This window comes from Schistocerca nitens, chromosome 9 (genome assembly GCF_023898315.1).
Source record: "Schistocerca nitens isolate TAMUIC-IGC-003100 chromosome 9, iqSchNite1.1, whole genome shotgun sequence".
NCBI lineage: Eukaryota > Metazoa > Arthropoda > Insecta > Orthoptera > Acrididae > Schistocerca > Schistocerca nitens.
In genome coordinates this window covers 5,940,381-5,956,887 of record NC_064622.1, presented here as the reverse complement: position 1 = coordinate 5,956,887, position 16,507 = coordinate 5,940,381, and the positions used below count along the sequence as shown (strand labels likewise).

Below are 16,507 nucleotides of genomic sequence, written 5' to 3'. Positions count from 1 at the left end.
AGCAGCTGTGGCAGCTACTCCATGTCAGGGATAGCAGGTGACTGTGTGGGGTAGGTGCAGTGTCTTTTTTGGCTAGAGGCTGTGAAAACAGCTATTTAGTCTTGGCATCAGGGTCCCAGCCACTGGGAGGTTTGGTGGTCGGGTAGTTGACTGACAATGAGTTGGGGCCAGTGTTGGGGGTAGTGTCAGCTGGCAGGGTGTTGGGGGTAGTGTCAGCTGGCAGGGTGTTGGGGGTATTGTCAGCTGGCAGGGTGTTGGGGGTATTGTCAGCTGGCAGGGTGTTGGGGGTAGTGTCAGCTGGCAGGGTGTTGGGGGTAGTGTCAGCTGGCAGGGTGTTGGGGGTAGTGTCAGCTGGCAGGGTGTTGGGGGTAGTGTCAGCTGGCAGGGTGTTGGGGGTAGTGTCAGCTGGCAGTGTGTTGGAAGCAGCATCGGGTGGCACCACCCTGTAGCGTTCTGGCGCGCATCACCTTTGGTATGGTGTTATTGGCACTGTGACTGGGGCCAGCCATAGGAGACAACGGTGTGGTGCTCATTGGCCGGGGGCAGCTTAACGACACAGGCTGGCTCGAGCTCATCTCAGGAGACAGTGTACGCCCGTGTACTTTGGGTGGAGCGGTGGCTCATATGCATTTGCCCGAAGCGTGATGTGGCTACATGTTGTGAGATCGTGGTAGACGAAGGTGCAGTGGTCGCTGTGACATTGTGGCGGTACTGTTAACAGCTGGGCTGTGTGCCTTGGAACTGTTCTGTGGAACCTGGGACAATGCTGTCGGGAAGAAGTGGGGCTCACTGGTTGCTTTATGTGCGATCCACAGGCCGAGAAGTACCAGTGACAGATCATTCGGAAAAATAACACGTAACTACAGCTTTAAATTTGTGGTTGAACCATTCCACCATGCATTTAGCAAAAAAAACTGATAGCTGTAAGGGCAGTGGGTATTGGAGCCACAGGTATCTGTCCTACATGGAAGAATGTAGGAGGGAATTGGCATCTGCGATCTGAAGAGATGTCGCAGTGGCATTCAAAACAGGACACCCAGGTGCAAATGAAGGCTGTGGACACTGTTTTGGCTGAAATATCAGGGATTGGAGTAGTCTCTGGACAGCACATAAATTGGTTAACAGTTGTCAACAGGTGTTGACAGCCAATGGAATAAGATAGTGGGTGGATGACATCAAAGTGTATGTGTGTGAACTGATGTTGTGGAGGGAAGGTGGCAGTAGGAGCATGTTGTGCCATCTGACCTTTGTGTGCTGGCACAGTATACATGCTTGGATCCAGTTGCTCCAGTCACATTGAATGCTGGCCAGACGATATATTGTTTCGTAAGGGTGACAGATGCACAGACGCTCAGGTGTGCAAGGCCATGAACACAGTCAGGGACCATTTTTGGAAAGTTGAGGGGAGAAAGGGGTTGGAGCGATTGCCAGAACCATTAGGTTGTGAAGGGTCTACAAGAATGTTGCACCTTATTTAGTGGTCAGTGCTGGGTATTGCTATTAACTGCAGGTCGAGGCTGGATTCAGCTTCCTGAAGGGGCCATCCTCTTGGACAGCAGCAAGAGTATTGTAATCTAGGTGTTGGATGATGGCACAGGAATGGCTAAGGCAATCTGCCACAGCGTTATCAATGCTGGTGACATGCTGGATGTTGGTAGTGAATTATGCAATGTACACCATGTAGTATAAACTGTAAGAGTGAGATCTGATATATGTCGTTCCTACAAAAAGCCATTGTGATGGAACGGTGGTGTCTAAAGTTACTAAAGATGCATCTCTACACTGAGGGTTGGAAATATTGAATGGGTTCATGGGTTATGAATAGCTCACAGTCGTATGCGCACCAGCAGCATTGTACATCAGAGAGCGTGGAAGAAATGAAGGTGAGCAGTAACCAGATGTTATCCACATGTTTCTGCAGGATGGGTCCAATATTTGTGTGGCTCGTGTTGGTGCCAATTGAAATGGCAACAGTAGGGTAGGATTGGGTCATATTGCAAGGGAGGCAGTAGGGTGGGTTTGGGGCAAAACAGCAACATTGGTGAGGTCTTGTTTTGTCCTCTCAAAGCTCTTGATCATGGCATGTGTCCAAGGAAGCTGTTTTTTATCTTTCTTTTACCATCACAAAGTGTGGTAGTAAGAGGTGCTTTGGGGGTGGCAGCATCCTTGAGATACTGACAGAAAAAATTGACTGTGCTTACAAAACACCGGATGCTGTTGGTGGTAGGACATGGAAAGTCTGCTACTGCTTGTACTTCTCAGAGAGGAAGCAGAAGCTGGGGCAGTGACTGAGTGCTTGAGAAATTCCACCTTGTTTGTCCCAAAAACACAATTTTCGGCATTGAGGATCACCTCAGCTTTCTGTAGGTTCTTGAACATGTTGGTGGGAGTATGATGATGATGAAGTTTGGCTTGTGGGGTGTTCAACTGCCTGGTCATCAGTGCCTCTACAAAGTCACAACTTCTACACAGTTCAATTGAGCACTGTCACGAATGATGATGATGATGATGATGATGATGATGATGATGATGATGATGATGAGGAGGAGGAGGAGGAGGAGGAGGAGGAAATGATGACAACATGAACACCCAGCCTGGCTAGAAATCGAACCCGGGACCCCGTGATCCAGAGGCAGCAACGCTAGCCACTAGACCGTGAGCTGTGGACATTTGATGGGAGTGGATGAGTACACCATTGAAATAGCCAAAATATAGTGCTGCATCCCATAGGATGTTGTCTAACAATTGCTGCAAGATTTGTATAGTATGGAAGCTGAATGTCATTAACACACTTTTAAACAGGCCAAAGAGCCTTATTAGTGCTATTTTCTTGATGTCCACCAGGGCAACAAGGATTTGTTTGTAGGCCTTTGCACAGACTATCCTACTGAAGATAGTTTCTCCCGAGATGGCACTGTCGTAGGGTAGCAGTCAGAAATGGTGCAGGTGTAGAATTTATGTTGATCGCCACACAGGCACCAGGAACCATTCTTTTTGGGAATAGAGTGAAGAACTGAGATCCGAGGGCTTTTCAGGCAGCAGGAAACCAGGGGTGGTGCCAATATAATGGACGGTGCCATGCTGTAATTCCTGGCAGCCACTGAATGGTGGGGTGAGAAGGGGAAATTCTTCAAGGGGCTCAGCATATAGGCCTAAAATTGTCAGCTGTTTCACGGAAAAACACATGGCGGACAGAGCAGCCGTAGGTGCTGCCTCGTAAATGATGCTTCGCTATGTTGGCCAGTAGGAAGTAATGGCTGAGAAAATTGACGCCCAGAATGAGGCCGGTAACATCTGCAGCTGTGAAGGCCCACGGGAGTATACGGTGCAGGCTTAAGTTGAGCGAGTACCCCATAAACAGGGGTAGCTGAATTGTTGGCAATTGTGGTCAGGTGAGGAGATGCAGGGCTGGGGTTCAGGAGTAGTTTGAGGGGACATAGAGACAGGTTAGAACTTGTGTTGGTGAGGTAGTGAACAGGGTAATTGGTGTCATTTAAATCCCAGATGAATAGCTGTTATGGTACAGCAACAGGGCACATGTACTGTTGGTGTTTGGGGCTCCGGAACAAGGGGGTATACAAAGCATTCTCACTGAACCTCTGATAATACCAGCACACTGCAGTAAGTTTGTGACGGTCATCAAAGGGGAAGCTAGAACTGCTCTGGCAGGGGCCGATGTCGTGCAAGTGGAAGCGGTCAGTACCTGGCAGTGTGTGGTTGAGGCGTACACAGGTGACACTGGCTGTAACTGCTGCCACCTCAGAGCTTGGATGCACTATAATCTGGCAGAGGACAGGGGCAGGGATGCTAGATGGAGGTCACTAATGGTGGTGGTGGTGGTGGGGGGGGGGGGGGGTTGTGCCTGACGCGATGTGCACGGAGGCTCGGGATGGGGCAGTGGGTACAGGTGAACGGCCATCATGCTGGCAGCTGGCAGTGGCATCGGTGGAATGATACCCAGTGGTATGCATTGCAGCCGTGGCTGGGAAGGAATTCAGAGTCTCAAACAGTTTGTCATCAAAGACAGTTGCATCGCCTAATGATAAATGGGTGTGTGAGGCCAGGACAGCCTGTATGGGGAGAGGACAGTGGACGAGCCAGCAGTTTAGAAACAGACCTACACGGAGGACGCACAGTTTGAGGAGTGGCTTGGATGTGACTCAGCAACAGAGATAGCCGCATGTCACTACACTCATTTGGAGGATAATAAATCGCATGTCCGTTGCAAGTATGAAGCTGGAAATTATATGCTCTTTTAGTTTAATGTAGCTGCCTTATGGTTGGGGGGTGTGGGGGGTGTTTAATGACATCTTGAACCTGTACATTGGTGGTCAGGTGGAGGTGCCAACAGCTATCTTCAACTTCGTTGTATTGCCCGTGATAGAACACCCTGTGAAAACTGCCTTGATGGAAGCAAACCACAAGCCTGGATGCCACTGGTTGATGGGGCAAATGGGTGGCCACATGAGCGGGAGGAGGTTCAGCTGGGTGAGGTGGCACGAGGCCCGTGGCCCTGTTGGCTATCAGAGCCGAGCTGTTCTTTAGTGCTGTCAGGTGTGTGTGGAGTTCTAAAACCTCTTGAAGTGCTCCTGGACACAGGGTTGGGAGGAATAATGGGCTGGCTGGGGGTTCGTAGGGTGTGACAGCTGCAGTATTGGGGACATGCGGCAATAACATCAGGACACTTGTAGTGTGAACCATCAGTGAACTATCTATCGTGTGTTGCTGCAAAAGAGAGAGTTCAGCACGATGCCTGGTAAAACAGTGACGGGTCTGAGCATGTGGTGCTAAGGCTGTATTATGGTGCGTACAGCCCACTCAGCAAATGGTGGGGGTGGTGGATGGGTGAGGTTGTGGGATGAGAATGGTGGCGCAAGTTGAGAAAGTGGTGCAGGTGGAGGGTGGTGTACACTGAGGGTAGGGGGTGTGAGTGGGGGGTGGTGATGAGAGGTGCAAGCAGAGAGTGGGGGGGGGGGGGGTGCGAGTGGAATGATGTGCACTGTCAACCTAATGGAAAGTAATTGCCCTCAGAAACACACAGTGCATGCCAAATGAATAAAATAAAAAGCAGCATGATGTGGTAGTAAGACTCTTCAGGGGTCACCAATGAAGGAATGACTTAATGTTAACTCCACTTTTAAGGGCTGGTAAGTTTCCAGGCTTACACAAATATGGCAAGAATAAATAACAATTAACTAAACGCACTGAAGGAAACACATGAGGTGATTTGCATTATTTATTCCAGAAGACTTTACTACTAATACAAAAAAAAAAAAAACAGTATAATGAATTTGCATTTTTGGAATTAAGGGGAGCCCTTGCTCATGTTGGAGTCTTTTAAACAGGAGAGAGCAATTAACAGGTTACAGCATTTGGTGTGGCAACATTTGGTGACTCGAACAAACAAACACTGAAGAGGGGATTAGTGCAAGGTATCATGGGAACAGTGTTCATATAGGTGAAATGTGTACACAAATAAAAGCAGGGGAATGGAAATCAGGACAAAGATGGACTCACCTGGTGGTGAAGGATGTCAGCAGTGTCGGACAAAAGAAACTTGTTTCTGGTTGCTCTTGGGGGTAAATGGATACCGAAGGGGCTGAGAATGAAATGGTAATGTAAGTCTCCTGGTACTTCTGGCACTCACTGTGCCTCACTGCACAGTAAACGTTTTACTGCACTTAGGAATCCAGGTGCTGAAACAGAGGATGGACACGCGTGGGGGGGGGGGGGGGGGTATAGAATCATGACAAAAAGCCTTTGAGGAAACACAGCTTGAGGATGGAGCATGGGAGACATGGTAGAACCTCTCACATTCCAAACTGCTAGCAAGTACGGAAACTCAATACAGATGCAAACCCGTGCTGTTAACATGAACTCTGAAGAAGTGTGGCAGCTAATGTCAAAAGCCCCATGGTGTTGTGTGAGGTGAGCTGTCAAGGGCATGGCCTTGGGTGATACCTTGGAACAGTCAAAGATCTCTCTGCAGCACAAGTGATCAGCATGGTTGGTGGAGAAACATGGTGACACATTGGCCAGCAGGCATGTTGCCTGCTGCTGTCAGTTGGGGTGAACAGAGGGAGTTTCCATAGGCTCAACAATAACCTTTGAAGATGGATCAGGAAGTTGGCACAATTCCTCAAAATGGAAATGAGGATGATGAGCAGTGAATGAATCATGTCCACCATCAACCGATTCGTAACAGAGACCGAACCTTTCCATCAAAGTAATTACGAGCTCAGTTACAAAGATTTCAATTGCCATTATTTTTAATTATTGTAATAAGATGCAGGGAGGCTCTTAACAATGTGGGTCTCGTCTTCTCGTGGCCATTGGCGATCGGTTAAAAGACTGCGTCGACTTGCACTGCAAAGCACTGCATCCACAGAGACGTAAGATGCCCCATTATCACAATCTTGTGAACACCACATGAAACACAAAACAAACAAAATTATATTAGGAAGTAAAGGTCTAATTGAGCTGATGTTGAGGCATGTTGTATGGTATGAATGGCTGCCAGACCCTGAAGGACTCCTTTGTGAAGTATGAGAGTTGTGTGTGTTAGTGTATCTGTAGATTGTAGATGACTCAAATGGTGTGTGTGTAGTGTAGTGCCATGTTTGTGTTGAAATGATGGCAGAAGGGAGAGGGTGAAGGCCTGTGCCTGTGCACAGCCTACTTGTCTCGAACAGCATCTGGGAGGCTGCCAAGCTCAATGTCCCCATCTGACGAACAGATCACTAGAAACAGTCTCGCATGCTCTCACTTCGTGAGACACTGTCAAAAGGTGTGGAATTGCAATGTAGCATACCCGGACAGTCACCCATGCGAGTACTGGCCACACCTATTGTTCTTAACTTTGGTGATCTGACAGGAACTGGTGTATCCACCTTGACACTGCCTTTGACTTTACCTAACATTGCTCAGACCAGAAAGGGCCAGTGTTACTGTCAATATTTGTACACTGCAAATAATCTGGCGTCTACCTGTAACATAAAATAGATACTTCTCTTAATTAAACATATCTTTATGCTTCACTTAAGCGTGTGCTCAAACTGTCTCCCAACAGCTGCAAGAAACATTTGCATTCACCCAAATGTCATACGGAATGATTGGAGCTTCACTGTGCGGCTTCACGGTGTGGTGGCACACTGCAGCACAAATTGATAGTAGGGGTGTGTGTCTCCGATGTTGGAGGTGAGGGTGGGGGCGAGGGGGCGAGGGCGCAAAACCTGCTCGGGGTGAGACAGGGGGCGAGGTCGGGAAACTGGCGAGCGGTGGCGAACAGTCTTCGGTGGAAGAGGTGTGCGGTGAGGTTGACGGGATCACATCTTTGTTCTCTATCGAGGATGGATCGTCTGCAGAGTCCGAATGTGTCGGTGTGAGACCGCCAGGATTGACGAAAGCTGGTTTCAGGCAATGCAGAGAAACTGTCTGTGTGCGGTCTTTAATCGTGATATCAAAAGTCGTGTCCCCCCTGCCGCAGGACCTTTTAGGGGATAAGATAAGGAGGTTGAAGAGGCTGCCTAACTGCATCATCACGTAGCCTGACGTGGGAGCAGTAAGAGAGTTCAGTGGGAACATAAGTTCCGGGCGGTGACTGATGGGCAGGTGCAAACACATTTGTTGAAAATGCGTGTGCACCCGGCTAATGAAATCTGGTGAGGGGGGAAGATCCTCGCTAACCTGGGGAGGAATAAGTTCCCCTGGTAGGACCAGATTCTCGCCAGAAATAAATTTGGATATAGTCCCCTGTAGGTCAGGTTAATAGGTCGAGTGTAGACCAAGTAGCACCCACGGGAGAGCTTCTGACCGGAGACAATCGTGGCATTGAAGGGCCGTCTCGAGGGTGCGGTGCCATCTCTCCACCGACCCATTGCTTTGTAGGTCATAGGAGGTAGTGTGTATTTTTTTTAATACCGCAGATATTGCAGAGGATGGTGAAAAGGGACGATTTGAACTGTCGACCCTGATCGGTGGTGATATTGGTCGGGCACTTGAAACGAGCAATCCACGCGCCAATGAAAGCCTCGGCTACCATCTCGGAAGATAACGTTAGGGAGAGGGACAGCCTCGATCCGGCGAGACAAATGGTCTATATCTGTGGCCCTCTGAAGGAGGAAGAGGCGGGATCAGATCAATATGTACGTGACAGAATCGTCCTGCAGAAATGTCGAACTTGCCCAGACGTAGGGAGGTGTGGCGGCTGATTTTGTTGCGGTGGCAAGCGAAGCAACGTGCTGAGGTTTGACAGTCCGGTTTGATATTATTCCATACAAAACGTTCTGGCCTGAGACGTGTAGTGGCTCGAATGCCTGGGTGGGCTAGGTTACGCAGGGTGTCGAAAAACTGTCGGCGCAGCCCGGATGGGAGCAAAGGGCGTAGTGTGGCGGTTGAAGAATCACATTGCACCTCGTCAGGAAATTTTGCCTTTGTGAAAACAAGTGATGTTTGTGGGTCTCACAGGAGAGCGGAGAGCCTGAGAATGTTCATCAGAAGCTTGGGGGGAGGCCAGATTGGAAAGATAAACGATGCGGGAATCAGCACTGATCCGCTAGAAGAAATCTGCATCGACGTTATCTGCACTGTAACGGATGTCCGTCGTGAGTTGAGAAACTACATCAAAGTGACGGTAGCGACAAGTGGGTGTGTCCTCAGGTGGGTTGCTGAATGCTTCTGCTAGTGGTTTGTGATCGGAGAGGACGAAAAGCGAACATCCCTTGATATTGGGGCGGAAATGTTTGATTGCCTCGTAAACAGCAAGGAGCTCTCTACCAAATGCAGAGTATTTTCTCTGAACTGTAGATAGTTTCTTCGAGAAGAAATGAAGGGGAGAAACCGTGTCGCCCTTGCGTTGTTGCAACACTGCCCCCCACCGCGATGTTGCTGGCGTCCGTAGGGATGAATAACTCGGGTGGGCGAGTGTCACCGTGTGAGCTAAAGAAGTCTTCAGAGCCTTGAAGGCCTCTAGCATCGGAACAGTCCAAGAGACGGGTTTGATACTGGAATTTTGTTTGCCTGATAGCGCGTCCATCAGCGGTGCCTGAACAGTGGCGGCGGAAGGCAGATGGCGAGGATGGTAGTTGATGGTGCCGAGGAAATGGCGTAGCTCTTTGTAAGTAACATGAGATTTGGGAGGCTGTATTCCGTCAGCGGAGACGGTGTAACCTAGGAAGGAGACTGACGCCTGGCGCAACTGAAACTTGTCTTTGTTGACCTCGACGCCATTGAAGTTCAAGGTCACGAGGAGCATAGACAGATGATTTTCATGTTCCTCTGCTGAGCTGCTGAAAATGAGAATGTCGTCCAGAGAAGCAAAGCAAAACTCGAACTGTCGCAAGATAGAGTCAATGAAACATTACCACGTTTGCGCCGCGTTCTTTAGGCCACTCGGCATGAAGTGGTTTTGGAATAAACCGAGCGGTATGATAATAGCTGTCTTAGGAATATCTTCTGGCGCCATGGGAATCTGGTGGTAGGCGTGTTTGCAGTCAATAACACTGAAAATTGTGGCATCTGATAACATATGAGTGAAGTCATTGATGTTTGGCACTGGGCGATTGTCCGTGAAGGTATGATCATTTTAGCGTCTGTAATCGCTGCACATTTGAAAAGATCCATTGTGTGTGGGGACGAGGTGGATTAGTGAAGACCAGTTGCTATCTGAAGGTTGCAGAACACCTGCCGCCAAAAGTTCATAATCTGCTACCGGGCCGCACGCAACTTGATAGGGTTGAGGCGTCAGACCTTATGCCTAATAGGAGGGCCGGCAGTGTAACTATCTTGTCTGTCATTCCATCATTGACAGAAGAAACTGAGGAGAACTGCACATAAGATTGGTTAACGTCCCGGTGCCGAGTATTCGGACGAGTTGGGCGCGATGAGGCATAGTGGGGAAAGGTAGCACGACAGTAGCTGTCCGAGAGGTGGGCGTGGTCGCAACGTGCACTCGACTGTCATTAGCAGCACTGTTTGAAACATACGGCACTGGATGAGTTGAGTGCGACTGGGGGGGGGGGGGACGGGGGGGACGGGGGGTTGGAATGTCACATGCAAGCAAAGTTTGTGGACTAACCTGGTGAGAGTTTGAGCTAGGCTCAGCCGAGCAATCTTGTTTAGCTGGCAGCGCCGTGGACTGCAGTTGCAGAAGCGAGGTACGAGCCATTTCGAGTTTGCTGTAAGTGAATGCGATGCGTTGTTTCAGCTTCTCATTGTCCTAGCGGAGTTGCATCGCCTAGTCATATTCTGACAGTAGGCCGGTAACACAGGTGGAGCACTGAACCCTGTACGAGGTTCGGAGATAGTTCATAATGAGACAAAAAATCCATACCGAGGATCGGCAATGTAAAACATCCACGGAAAACGTAGAGAAGGAGATGGAGTCACCGTAACCTTCACTGAGCCTGAGGTAGGTAACCTCGTTGCGTTGACAGCTCTTAGAAGTGACTTCGTCTCTGAAGAAGCGGGTGGAGCCATCGAAGTAGGTAGATCGACACGTCAGCACCAGTGTCGCCCAGAAAAGCTAGACCTGATGCAATGACAGTCGCATAGAGACGACCACTCAGCCGGGTGGACGAGTGAACGAAATGTAATTTAAGAGGATGCGTGTTAGGTTCCCCGCAGGACTCGGTGGTGTTTGGGTGTTGGCGTGGCAACCTGCACTTCTTGGCGTCATCGCTGAACACTTTATGGTACCAGCAGAAAGGGTGTGCAGGGTGAGGAGGAGGTGGAGACTGTGGCAGTGCGGGCGGCTCGTCCTCATTGATTTGTTCCGGTAAATAGACCGGTACGTAAGGTGCGTGGGCGATCCTGGAGTGCTCGGACAGTGGAGAGAGTGAGCCAATGCTGCCAGGAGAAGCAGACGAGGTGACGGTGGTGTGAGCCCTGCCTCTGCCGGCCGAAGGTCGGTACGCGGGGGCGGCTGTGCCGACGAATGGTGTGGAATGAACCGACAGATGTTGTCGCAGCAGCAAATACAACTGGTCAGTGATGCTTAGGTGGGAGCTGATGGACTCGAACGAGTGTGGTAACAGACGGATCTGTACATTGGTAGGTAGTTTGGCAGACCACACAGCCCATAGCACGGCGTCAGGCACGGTATGCTTGTTCACGAGCAGTCAAAGGCAGTGCCAGAGTTGTGAGGGGGTGCGTTCCCCAAGGTGCTCCTCGTACAGAATCTCGATTATTAAATCTTGTGGTGAACAGGCAAGTCGTTCCATTATAGCCTTCTTTGCAAACTCGTATTTTGGTGCAAGTGGCGGCGAAAGGAGCAGGTCACAAATCAAATCCGAGTGGTTGTGGAGGTGTGTGACGAGGCCGAGAAACTTTGAGTTGTCGTCAGACACATGATGTAACTCGAACAGATGCTCGACGAGCGCAAACCACGATGCTGGGTTGTCCTCGTATAAGGGCGGTAGCTTTGACGGGCGGCCAGGAGGGGGTGACGACGGTGGCTTCGGTGTCTTCTGGAGTTGCGGATGAACTGAGGCTAAGTCAGAGGCTGGCTTGGTAATCCTGGATGGTGCGGTTTGTAGTAATGACAGCGTTGCTCATGGCCCGACAGTAACTGATGTAACATGCCGGTGGGTAACCAAACACATTTTCGAATGCAGATCACTTTGTTCTTGAAACACTCGATTTGAAGAGAGACAATTCGAAATATTGTTCAGTTCACACTTCACTGTCGGACGGTCATAATCCGGTGACGCGAAGCCTGAGTCCATTGTATGCTCTAAAATCAGAGTCATTGACCATTGAAAATTAGTGAGGTTAGCACACGGTGTTGGTTGAGAATGCGAATCACTGTGTGTAAATGATGAATACGCCGTTGGCGAAGAAACGTACAATTGTTTGGCGTGGTCATTGTGTAGTGCATATAACCTGTTGCATAAACACCAGCGCGGAAGACACGAAACACAAACGAGCTGCAGGGTCACCACTAGGGGAATGGAATCGGTAATTGGGATATAAAAAACTTAATTACCGTATATGATGTTGCTCATATGTATTTACACTTGACACTGTGTCCGTACAGAGTGAAGTACAACAAAGAACTGACTAAAGTAAAGGTAAGATGGAGGCTCGACAGAGCACTTAGAGTTCACAGATATTAAGTTTCGTGGTCGATACGAACCATCGACGCCACAGTTTTAATACTGTGGTAGGTGTGAGCATCATATCTATCTGGACTATGGTAATGTGTTTTCCTGCAAATTTTATTTGTAGGTCTTGTTGCTTTTCAAAAAGTAAGGTACATTCCTTATTTTCCACCTTGGGCACATGACAATGGGAGTTGCAGTTAAATTACTTAATTTCCTCTTTCTCCAGAACAACATTCTCAATTTACCCATTATTTGTAATATTGTATCATACTCATCACCACCTGTAGTCTTATTCCGGTTATGGAGATACAGTTATACCTTTTCTCCACGATTCCATTCCTCTTCATATATATAAGTGTGCCTGAGCCAGTTCATAACTTTTCTGTTCATAACTAGTGAGAATAATATGTGATGAATTCCCATATTCTAGGAAAGAAAGGTTCAACCAGATGGAGGTAAATGGCAGGCACAGCCTTTTCTAAGGAGCAGGTCACTGGAGAATTGGGTGATTATCAATTATCGTACACGTATCTCCACAGATGATCTATGGTAATTCCTCAGCATTTAGTATAAATCTTTTGTAGTAAAATGTAGAAGCTTTTATTTAGTTTGTGTGTTTACGATATGTGTCTTTCTCAAGGAGATTTGGTGAGCAAATGAAAGATGTGGGTAAAAAATTGGGAATGGCGATCAGCACACCACAGGATGTTATTCCATTGGATAGAAGGTTTCAACCATACAAACTGAGTGGTCTACTGGAGAGTTTGAAAAACTCGGGAACAGAACTTGCTGTCGTTGTTATTGATGATAGACGTGTGGACTATGGTAAGTCTGAAAATTGGACATTGTATCGTCTCTCTCTCTCTCTCTCTCTCTCTCTCTGTCTGTCTGTGTGTGTGTGTGTGTGTGTGTGTGTGTGTGTGTGTGTGTGTGTGTCAGTGTAATAACAAGAGTGAGAGAGAATAATACTTAAAGAATGACAATAATTTTGATATTGTAAATAGTAATAAAATGATAGTACTCATTAAAAATGATTTTTTAAAAATTTGAATCTTGTCTTTTTCCATGTGAGAGAATACTACTGTTTAGGAATTGACAGTAATTTGTTAATTAGTTTCATGTTCCATGAATCATTCTGCGCGACAAATCATAATGATACGGTACAAGTCATTTTCCATTCACATCGCAAATTAAATTTTAAATATGGCTATGTGCTAGACATTTATAAGCATTTTTTAATATGTACAGTTGTGAGTGAGTAATTCCTATTCTAATAGGACTATTTATAGGGTAGTTAATGAATGCTTCAATACCACTAAAAGTTTAGCAGACTGTATTTTATTCGGTCCACAATATCTAATGGACAAGAGTTGTTATGGTTTTTCTTAATTTCTGTCAGCAAGTTAAACTGCATCATTCTCTTATATACCAAATAAACATCATTAACATTATTTCAGAGCATTTAACTGTAATTAACAGAAAGTTGTAATTAGATAGAATACCTGATGTTGTGAATAAACATTCTGTCATAAATTTCAGCAACATTTAGAATTTCATTCTCATGATTCCATTACTACATTCCTGTTGAAATGTTAGGAGAAATATCTGTGTTGTCATGAAACCAATAATTAATTACCAAAATCCTTAAATTTCAACTTACCTAAAAGATAGACTTTTGGACGATTTATCAGTCATCTGATGTATTTAATGTGACTTGTGCACTTTATGCATCATGTCAATACTGAAAAACCAATTAGATCAGTTGTAAGTAACTTTTTCATTAACAATTCTTGAACATTCAGAAGTAAACACTATTGATTTTCAGTCATTTTGATACTACGAAATTATCATGCAGAACTTTAACCTGAAATTCCATTTTGGAATTTTGTACTGTACCTCAATTAGTCTTAGGGATAAAATCAAATGTGAAATCAAGATATAATTAATGAATTTGTGATAGGTGTTCTTATTGTAACTTCATAACCAAACTTCCTCACAAAAGTCAAAAGAACAGTATTTAAAAATGTATTCAGAATGGATCATCATTTATTGTCTTTAAAACTGTATTAACTGTTTGTTGTAAATCACTGACTTTTCATTATACACACGTTAAAAAAAGTTTTGCATCACCCCAGTTTCCAGAACTTCTGAAGACAGACGTTGACTGTGGATATTGTATGACTATTCAGAGACGTCACTAAACCAGCCCAAAGATGTAAACTACCATGCATGAGCTGCACCTATTAGACAGAGGGGTTCTGACAGCTGATCAGTTCCAGTCATTCCACCAGGAAGGAGGTACACAGCTCATGTTGTCTGTAGTTCAACCACGGGTGGACAGTCAATACCGCGGTTCGATCGCGTCTGCATTGTTACTTTGTGCCAGGAAGGACTCTCAACAAGGGAAGTGTCCAGGTGTCTCGGAGTGAACTAAAGCGATGTTGTTCGGACATGGAGGAGATACAGAGAGACAGGAACTGTCGATGACATGCGTTGCTCAGGCCACCCAAGGGCTGCTATTGCAGTGGATGACCACTAACTATGGAGTATGGCTCAGAGGAACCCTGACAGCAACGTCACCATGTTGAATAATGCTTTTTGTGCAGCCACAGGACGTCGTGTTAAGACTCAAACTGTGCACAGTAGGTTGCTTGATGCGCATCTTCACTCCCGATGTACATGGCAAGGTCCATCTTTGCAATCACAACACCATGCAGTGCGGTACAGATGGGCCCAACAACGTGCGAAATGGACCGCTCAGGGTTGGCATCGTGTTATCTTCACCGATGAGTGTTGCATATGCCTTCAACCAGACAATCGTTGGAGATGTGTTTGGAGGCAACCCGGTCAGGCTGAAAACCTTAGACACACTGTCCAGCGAGTGCAGCAAGATGGAGGCTCCCTGCTGTTTTGGGGTGGCATTATGTGGGGCTGACATACGTTGCTGGTGGTCATGGAAGGCACTGTAACGGCTGTACCATACACAAATGCCATCCTCCAACCGATAGTGCACCCATATCGGCAGCATATTGGTGAGGCATTCGTCTTCGTGGATGACAATTAGCAACCCCGTATTGCACATCTTGTGAATGACTTCCTTCAGGATAATGACATTGCTCAACTAGAGTGGCCAACATGTTCTCCAGACATGAACCGTAAAGGCTGTTTATGGATGAAGTGACCCACCAAGCACTCTGAGGGATCTACGCCGAATTGCCGTTGAGGAGTGGGACAATGTGGACCGACAGTGCCTTGATGAACTTGTGGATAGTAAGCCACGACGAATACAGGCATGCATCAATGCAAGAGGACATGCTACTGGGTATTAGAGGTACCAGTGTGTACAGCAATCTGGACCACAACCTCTGAAGGTCTCACTGTATGGTGGTACAACATGCAGTTTGTGGTTTTCATGAGCAATAAAAAGGGCAGAAATGATGTTTATGTTGATCTCTCTTCCAATTTTCTGTACAGGTTCCAGAACTCTGGGAACTGAGGTGATGCAAAACTTTTTTTGGTGTGTGTAAATCAGGAAATGCAATTGTTTTTGACAATAGGCCAAAGAACATAAATTGTTAGGACAGGGGGTATATTGAGTGGTGCAAAGCACTTGGAGTCAGTCACAGTTTAGCCATTGTAAATGATTGTAAATGCTTTTGGAAAATACATATGCTGTTAAAAGGATTCATCATTGTGTTGGAAAATGTTATTTTAACATCCAAATTTTCATCACATCTGAAATTCAGGCAAATCTCACTCCCATACTACGATGAATCTCTCGCAATGAGAAGTATTTTAGCCAGAACTGCAGTTGGAGTAACATTAGAGTACCTACCACCTTTTACACATTACAAGAATAGAAATTCTTGTAGAGAATAGAAGGTGTTGACGAGGAGAAACTGAGAAACTTTTTCGATTTGAAATGATAATTAAATTGACACTGACACCCTAGCTGCAAACAGGTGTTGTTATACATCATTGGGGACATGTTGAAAATGTGTGCCCGGACCGGTACTCTAACCCAGGATCTCCTGCTTACAGTGCAGATGCTCTATCCATCTGAACCACAGTTTTGACAGGCAGTTTTTCATTTGAACCCTCCCCATTGCTGCCTAAGTGTCAAAGCTGAAATAGAAACATCGGTTGTTCATACTTCATAATGATAAATAGTCATATTCATGGTAAAAAAGAAACAACTGGATAAACCTTCTTAGATTTTTTTAAAACAGGGATATGCCTGAATGCTTTTTAAAAGTAAAACACTTGCTGTCAGACAAATCTGTGTAGATACTACTCGAAATTATAATTAGATGGAATGTAGCGAGGCACAACTAAAAGACACTTACACATAAACTTACGTCCACAGCTTTCAGTGGAAAAAGAGAGACACACACCTTTCATTCACA

At 46.6% G+C, this 16,507-nt stretch overlaps 1 protein-coding gene across 2 annotated transcripts in view; it reads left to right on the top strand.

Moving 5' to 3' along the window:
* LOC126202889 (protein argonaute-2-like) overlaps positions 1 to 16,507 on the top strand; it is a 333,247-nt gene that overhangs the window by 214,998 nt on the left and 101,742 nt on the right. For both annotated transcript variants that reach the window (XM_049936951.1, XM_049936952.1), the window contains exons 14-15: positions 12,532 to 12,650; positions 12,742 to 12,926. In XM_049936951.1, coding sequence (XP_049792908.1) covers positions 12,532 to 12,650; positions 12,742 to 12,926 — 304 coding nt within the window. The remainder of the gene's footprint in view (positions 1 to 12,531; positions 12,651 to 12,741; positions 12,927 to 16,507) is intronic.